The sequence below is a fragment of the Pollicipes pollicipes genome, unplaced genomic scaffold (assembly GCF_011947565.3).
Source record: "Pollicipes pollicipes isolate AB1234 unplaced genomic scaffold, Ppol_2.1 Scaffold_4295;HRSCAF=5057_pilon_pilon_pilon, whole genome shotgun sequence".
In the NCBI taxonomy this organism is placed as follows: Eukaryota; Metazoa; Arthropoda; class Thecostraca; order Pollicipedomorpha; family Pollicipedidae; genus Pollicipes; species Pollicipes pollicipes.
Genome location: NW_023596461.1, coordinates 24,828,923 through 24,837,145, shown reverse-complemented (window position 1 = coordinate 24,837,145; position 8,223 = coordinate 24,828,923). Strand labels below are relative to the sequence as shown.

General features: G+C 51.1%; 2 protein-coding genes across 2 annotated transcripts in view; one reads left to right on the top strand and one right to left on the bottom strand.

Annotated features, from left to right (window-relative positions):
- Nucleotides 1-214: 214 nt before the first annotated feature.
- Nucleotides 215-2,083, bottom strand: LOC119097338 (transmembrane 9 superfamily member 2-like). Its single transcript, XM_037220386.1, has 4 exons — nucleotides 2,063-2,083; nucleotides 1,669-1,813; nucleotides 985-1,165; nucleotides 215-488 (listed from the first exon to the last, which is right to left on the bottom strand). The coding sequence occupies exons 1-4, from the start codon at nucleotides 2,081-2,083 to the stop codon at nucleotides 215-217; spliced, it is 621 nt and encodes a 206-aa protein (XP_037076281.1).
- Nucleotides 2,084-4,898: 2,815 nt separating this feature from the next.
- LOC119097337 (dynein heavy chain 5, axonemal-like) overlaps nucleotides 4,899-8,223 on the top strand; it is a 118,530-nt gene continuing 115,205 nt past the window's right edge. Inside the window, 1 exon segment of the mRNA XM_037220385.1 lies at nucleotides 4,899-5,037. Coding sequence (XP_037076280.1) covers nucleotides 4,899-5,037 — 139 coding nt within the window.

The window sequence follows — 8,223 nt, the reverse complement described above, 5'->3', positions numbered from 1 at the left end:
AGTGGCGCCGCGCGGCCACCCTCAGTCCGCGCCCAGCGCCCGAGGACAGCCGTCAGTGGCGCCGCACGGCCACCCTCAGTCCGCGCCCAGCGCCCGAGGACAGCCGCCGGTGGCGCTGCGAGGCCGCCCTCAGTCCGCGCCCAGCGCCCGAGGACAGCCGTCAGTGGCGCCGCACGGCCACCCTCAGTCCGCGCCCAGCGCCCGAGGACAGCCGTCAGTGGCGCCGCACGGCCACCCTCAGTCCGCACCCAGCGCCCGAGGATAGCCGCCGGTGGCGCCGCGCGGCCACCCTCAGTCCGCGCCCAGCGTTCACAGGGTGCTCCAGCACGTGCTTCTTGAAGGCGAAGTAGGTGCCAACGAAAGTGAGCGGCACTGACACTCCAAACCAGAGCCCGATCAGCGTCAGTATGGTGGGGAATGGCAGCGCTGCCGACGAGTCGTACGCCCACAGCACGCAGTTCAGCAGCAACGTGATGCTGAACACGATCCTGCGGACGGGCGGCAAACGGGGGCTCAGTGGGAGCACCATCGACGCATTCCACAGCGGCCCGGCCCCACTCACGATAACCACGTCATCCAGCGGAATAGACGTCTCACCCGACCCCTGCGCACAGTGATTTCTCCTCTGTGGGGCACAGGCATTGCCAATGACCACGATTTCGCTGGCCGCGTTCACCCACTCCACTGCGATTGGGAGCAGGACTCAACGGCACAGCCTCCCGCACACAACGCATCATCAGCCGATTCAAACGTGGCAATTTTCCAAGCTTGGAGCACGTCACGCTCAAGTGTGTTTCCATCAAGTTCTAAATCTACAGCGACGCCGAAATCACACAAATAGGATGCACGCATGAGCGGTGCAAATTCTGAGCCAGCGCGGCGGGTGGGCGCGGCCCGGCGCTGGCCCATCCGCGCCGGCGCACACTGTCCGGAGAGAGCGACGGCCCGATGCCGGCAGCGCGGTGGCAGCTGGGCACTGCATACCCCTGGCACAGCGTCGACGTCAGCGGTACGTCGAGTCCCCACTTTTCGCCGCCACTTCCCGACTTGTAAATTTGGGTAGACACGTAGCCGGCGGGCGGACCCAGGCAGACGCACAGCACGAGGCTCCAGGTCATCAGCGAGCCGCGGTTGACCGGCGACAGGAAGCCCAGGCACGCGAACACTGCAGGGGCCGGTCAGAGGCCAACACAAGACGCTGATATGGAGGGTCAGAGGTCAGCGTCGATACTGGTGCAGGCGGTCAGAAGCCAGCGCCGGTGCTGGTACAGGTCAGCGACGCAACACAGGCAGGACAAAAAGCAGTTCATTGAGTGAATTTTGTAGTAGATGTTAACTTCTTGCATTAATTTTCAATACACGATGAACGGCGTATGTTTACGTCATTCCATTATGCATCCACTTTCTCAAAAATTAAAACGGCCTTAACAGCAACAACAAAAGACCTAGGCCCCCTGCTCGTCCCACTGCGCGGACCACCAAATCACAGTAATCCCCATCAAATGACGGGTGCCGCACCGTCCCGGTAATAATGCCACATCTTGAAAGAGCGCCAGGCGTGAAGACTGTCATTGTAGTGTCAACCAAGGCACGGACAACCACCACCGCGGGGCCGGCCCGAATACGGCTCAGGCGCGAGGGCCACCATAGCGGCCGCAAGTCATCCACCGAGTGTGATGAGCGTCATGGAGAGCACCTGGACACCTGAATTCATTTGCACGGAGAGCAGCATGCCGTGCCGAGGCGGTCGGAATAAATCGCCGTACACCAGCTTCCAGCCAAACCCCTCTTGAGAGTCGTCGCCCGACTCAATCTAACGGGCAGTCCGCCGACTGTCACTCTCCAGCCCCATCCAGGGACAGTTGTCACTCCCTAGCCCCGGTCAGGGACAGCTGTCATTTCCCAGCCACGGCCAGGGACGGCTGTCACTCCGGATTCCGATCCAGACCAACACATCACAAATCTAACTCAATGCTACACTGAAAGCAATACTGTGCCCTGTAAATGACTAAATGCCTTGCCATGCATTTCACAGTATACTTTCTCGTAGGCATTTGCTTACAGGCACCACACTGAAATGCATGAATGAATCATGACTAAAAGAAGGCATGAAAATAAATGAGACAAAAGATGATCACAAAAATTCCACATGTGTTCTAATGTTAACTGAGTTCAAGCCTCAATGCCAAGGCTAAATAAGAACGGTCGGACAGAAAAAAATAAAAAAATACCCTCGCATTCACAGACCGGCAGAGATGACACAGCACTGGCCCTCGTCCTTTCCTTTCGGCTGCTTGACTAGAAAAAGCTTCCAATGAAAAATGTGCCTCGCAAACTCCGTGCCCAGGCGCCACAACACTGGTGCCACATGCATCAAGCCGCTCCTGTAAGTGGCCTTGTTAAGCTGGGAATCTGAAAAGATCACCATAATTGGGAAACTGGATTATTGTGCAATACAATGGACATCTTCCGCTTCAAATAAGTAATGCAAACTGAACACATCCGCCCACAGGGTATGCTTTCATTATTGTGCTAAGTAGCGATTCATCAGGAGTACATACTACAGACGACATCTAGGCTCCGAAACATGCCTGACACATGCTGAAATGCTCATCATCCCAAAAATAAGCAATACAAGCTGAGGCCATGCACCAATGAACTCTGCTAGCTGTGAGCATGGTGCCTGACTGCCACCAGCTTAAGTGAATGGTGAGCAAATTTAGTGTTTTGAAAAAGTGGCAATAAGATTCCAACAGTAACGTCATTGCCGGAATATGACATCTGGGTGCTCATTTAGTGCAAATCTGATTACGACCCATAGAGTTCGGTGGTAGGTTGAGCACACTGATGATATCTGCAATCTGGAACAATGGATTAATTGTTGAGACTGATATCCCGGGTCCTGGCTCGACTGGCAAAATTCATACCGAATTACATATATGTTTATGCAAGTGGTTAATCAAATAGCCAAGGTATATACAGCCTTCATGACGCCTCCATGGACTTAGTGAGAAAGGTAGAAGGTGGGAGCAGGCAGAAATATGTAAGCTTCCTCAAAAATGTCCGAGCAAAGTTACTCCCATATTTCACACACAACATGGGTAGAAAATATCCCATGTGCTGGTGTTTGTCGTCACTCACATTGGGCTGTGTAGTAGCAGTGTTGTTATACCTGTACTCACTATGAAAAACCCACCAACTCTGCCACACCCACGCAACATCAACATTTGTGTGCCAAACCTGCGGCCATGAACCATACTTGGGCCTAGCCAGTTACTCTCAAAATTAACGTGTTGTGTACATTTTTGTTGTAACGATTAAGAACATAAACAAAACCATTTCCGAAATTGCTGGCAACCGTAAGCCAAGCTCCTGTCACTTGCGACCGCTGTTCAGCTGCCAATGTGTTTCCAACGTGTTTGGCCTTTCCTTGTGTTTGCACAACCATATGAACTTGTTCAAGCTACCACCGGCGTGTAATGGTTAGTATGATAAGCCAGTGTGCACGCCGTCGGGTTCAACATTCGCTCTCACACGGCGCCGCCCCCCCCCCCCCCGCCGCCAGCCTCTGCCAGCTCGCTGGGCCAGCCGCAGTCGGGCCCGGCCACGCCCGTGCCACCGGCGACCGGCTCATCAGAGCTGGGCAGTGCCCGGCAGCCGACCGCGAAGCTCACCCCCGAGGAGGTCAGCCGGCACAGGGCAGAGGGCGAGACGGGTCTGAGGGAGATCGAGACGAGTCCGGGGAGAGACCCGAGACTGGTCCGGGCACAGACCCGAGGCTGGTCCGAGGAGAGACCGGAACTGGTCCGGGGAGAGAGCGAGACTGGTCCGAGGGGAGACCAGGACTGGCCCGGGGGAGAGAGAGAGAGAGAGGAGAGAGAGAGAGAGAGAGAGAGAGAGAAGAGAGAGAGAGAGAGAGAGAGAGAGAGAGAGAGAGAGAGAGAGAGAGAGAGAGAGAGAGAGAGAGAGAGAGAGAGAGAGAGAGAGAGAGAGAGAGAGAGAGAGAGAGAGAGAGAGAGAGAGAGAGAGAGAGAGAGAGAGAGAGAGAGCGAGAGAGCGAGAGAGCGAGAGAGAGAAGAGAGGGAGGGAGGGAGACGGACCCGGTGGTAAGAGCGTGAACGGATTCGAGGCAGTGTACGTGACTAGGGACAAGGGCTTTGGGGTGAAGATCGGGCAGAGACCGGGACGGGTTCGAGGCAGTGTACGTGACTAGGGACAGGGCTCTGGGGTGAAGATTGGGCGGTCGCGGACCGACCAGGGCTCAGGATTCTCGAGCTCGGGGCGGAGGTCGGGGGCGGAGTACTGGCCTCAGGATAGGGTATCGTTTTCAATTCGGGCTTTGACACATCACCTATATGTCAGGCGATTGACACGGAGTTACGGGGTTTTCAAATGTTGTTGGGTTTTAATGGGTTCAAACTTATGGTGGTGAAATAACCTACGTAATGACTGCTTGCTTTTACACTGTTAGCCGGAAACGCCAGCGTTTTCGCTTATTTTAAAAAACGGCTGTAAATGGGAAAAACATTACGGATAATTGTTTTTGTGTTAATTGTTTTCATTAAACATTGTTTCGTTTCCCTCGATGACAGTTTTATCTACAGCAACCGTAACCTGCTACAACAAACCTCGAAATACTTTGTCGGTAGTATGACCCGAACTGACACGCGAGGGTTTTATTCATGTGTCTGGGAATTACTGTCTATGGCTCCGCGGGGTAAGCTGCTTGTGATCCCCGGTACTTCAAAAAGGGCACGCAAAGCACCAAAACATTTTCGCGCGTCGAAACAGTCCGGCACATACGAGACGCGACACCGGTTTCTATGGACCGGGCTGGTGGGGTCTGTGCTCACCTACCGTCCTGACCTCGCGTTCAGCTGGAGAAGCGGCGGACCGAGATGCGGCTGCACATGGTGAAGGCGGGGAAGGAGATGCGGCGCCTCTATCACCGCAAGGTGCTGGAGGTGCTGATGAAGGCCACCAAGGCGGCGCTTGAGTCGCTCCGCAAGCGTGTCTCCTGGGTCGAGAAGGGCACGTGTAAGTCGTAACGGAAATCCGCTACCTGTTTCAAGTTGCTAGCATGGAGTTATGGCGCGGCGCGAGGCTGGACCGAATTACGGCTGTCTGTCATGCTGCTAGATCTTCTTTTTTCAATGTCATGTGGAGCGTTCAAATCGGTTTTCAGGCTAGGTTTGCGCAAGGCACGTCAGCTAGGTGGGTTATGAATTCGCTCGCTTTAAGACGTGCTACCTGAACACTAGGATTGTCGCTGGAGAAATATTTATATCCGATATAGTACCGTCAGGAAACACCAAAGAATTGATCTCACTGTGGGCACATATCTCCTGATGGAAGTATTGGCATATTGGTGTGCTGGCATGCCTGTCATTTTGGAGCACGAATTCTGCCTTGACCATATGGCGCCTGCAGTTCTTTCCATGACGTATGGGTCCGTTGCCCTCCGCGGCGTTCGGCACCACGAGAATATTATAAGTAGCCCATGTGGTGGTCATACACAACAGCTCGCAAGTGTTTAAGCGTGAAAATGTAAATGTTGTGCAACTGATGGTTGTGCGCTGTACAGACAGACAATGTATCTGTGTTATACAAATTAACGCCGACAGCCTCAGCGTCCAATATGCCATGTTTCGATGCGTACACTATTCTTGACTTGGAATTCGCGCATGTTTATTCATGGCGATGCTTACCTTTATGCATACATGCAACTTGCAGAAGTCTCCGACACTTACTGTACTCTATTTTAATGTCACTTTCACGACCATGCTCGCTGTACAAATATGCCAATGCATAGCTCAAATTTGTCCCCTGTACAGCCTAGCTGTTCATCGCCGCACACTTAGTGCGTCACTTGTAGAATGTTGGCTGTTCAAAGTGGATGGCTACGAAAATTCGTCGGTTAGGGGTGTCCGGGGATTTATTTTAGACAGGGAATGTATTGTAAGAGAATTAACTTCCCAAAAACGAATTGAACTTGCGATTGAAAGGGTTTGATGAAGCTTCACGTCAGGGTCCTATTGTATTTAATGCATTTGTGGAATATTTGTTTCTTAGATTTAGTTAAATGCTACGGAAAGTCTGTTTATCAACGTTTTGCTGCCGGATGGATGATATTTGTTGTATGCATCGTAAAAGCGCCAGGCTCCCCCGCGTATAGCACAAGAAGATTCAACAATACATACAGATCTAGATCGTTTTCACGGCGCAATTTTTTTTTACGGCACCGGCCTTGAAAAAATGCGAACACTCCTTGTCAGCCGTTGCAAATACTTATTTACACACGTGGCTCATATTGCTTGTACTAACGCTGTCCTTTTCCAGATGCTTTTAGAAGAGTACGCATCCGTAAGTTTGAAATGGTGTTGAAAACATCCTATTTGTGAATGAAACCCTGTTAAATGCATATTCTATAACCAGGTTTTAACGAGACCATGCTAAATACGCCATAACGAATACGTCAGCGTACAGATGGCACCCTCCTGATCACCCGATCAGTAAAGTGATTAAATTATTATTAGTCAGGCACCATGAGTTACCAACGTTTCCCTGCGCTAAGTTAAAAAACAATGAATTTAAAATTATCTATGTATTCTTCGCAACTCACTTCATGGCTCTAATTGCCCTGGTTGCCGAAATGTGACAGGACAAGTAAAAAAGGTCGGAAATGGCCTACTCCATCTTGCTGGCTCGTGCACGCGTGACGGACCATGTGAAATATGAAAATTTATATCGAGTGATTATCCATTTGATTTCCTATCCATGCATCCTTCTTCATGAGTCACCAACATCTTCCGTTGGACTTTGTGTATTGATATATTACGACGCTTGTCAAATCACTACTCGATGGGTGAGCTTAAATGAATCAAATGGGTGCAAAATGACCACCGCAGTCGACGAACTTCTAAAATCCCCAAACCGCGGGGTAAAATTAAAGGGAATACTCCACATTGGAAGGTGTAGAGGCAAACAGCAAATGTGATGGAAGAAGCTCAACTGTTGTAGCTATATTGGTTGTAGCTATACATGACCTATGGATATCTTCTGTAGCCATGGGACTACCACTGCGTGTGATGATTATCGGGAAACCGCCCCATATTTTATTAGAATCTGCAACTTTCCGGTGCGTGATTCTCAGTATAATTAGTTTTCTCATTATTGCCGCCGTTGCTTTATGAAGCGATTTAAGCGCGCTTTAACAGACATGAAAAGAATGCACTGGTTTCAGGGCAGGTGCACCAAAAAGGGCTTGTAATTCAATGCGATTTATTTGGCTGTTACCGACTAACGTGTTTCGATTCATCAGCGCTAATTTATTTCAGTGTGCACCCGTACCCGTGTAAACTTGAACTGTGCAGATGTATGCCAAACTCGCGTGTATGGGGAAAGTCCAAATACAAAATTTAAGCCGCAATCGCGTGAAGCCATCCACTTGAACAAAATCGATGCACATATAAGTGTGCATAGATTTCAAATGTACATACGCCGGTCACAGTTGCCCCATACCTCGCGGATGCACATATGTTAATGTAAACTTTGCTCGCTGCTGAATAATATATTTTAGACCTGTGTGACCTAACATGTTCCTGTGGTCTCGTAGAGTTATCGCATGTAGAACGCGACGGTCCAATATGTGAGAGTATCTTTCGCACGGACAATGCCCTGCGGCTGAAGCTGATGGCAGCGTCTGCGCATGCGCCCGTCTCTCCTCCGTCGTGCGCAGTCTTTGTGTTTACCCTGTCGCTGTAGTTCGCGCTCATAAACGAGGCTTAGGCCCTAGCCATGGTATGCCCCCTTTAGCTGAAATACTTGTCAGGACCCCGACTAGTTTCAGTGTGAGAGGTGCCACCTTGGACCACTAAACGCTCCCTGGAACAGCTAAAAGACAATAAGTGACCATTGCTACTTCGAACTGTAGCATCGTCAGCTGCACGGACGGCACAACTGCTACCCTAGCAAGCTCTGGACACAACGGCTACGTTCCAGACTAACATTAGTCGACGACTGGCAAATGGCAGACGACGGACTACCGACTGACATCAGCCCACGAGTGACAATTGATCACCGACTGACAAATGACGGACGACAGACAACTTACTGACATTACCCCACTAGTGACAACCGACCGCCGACTGATAAACGACGAATGAAAGACTACTGTCTGGCATCACCCCATGAGTGGCAATGACGACCGGCTGACAAATGACG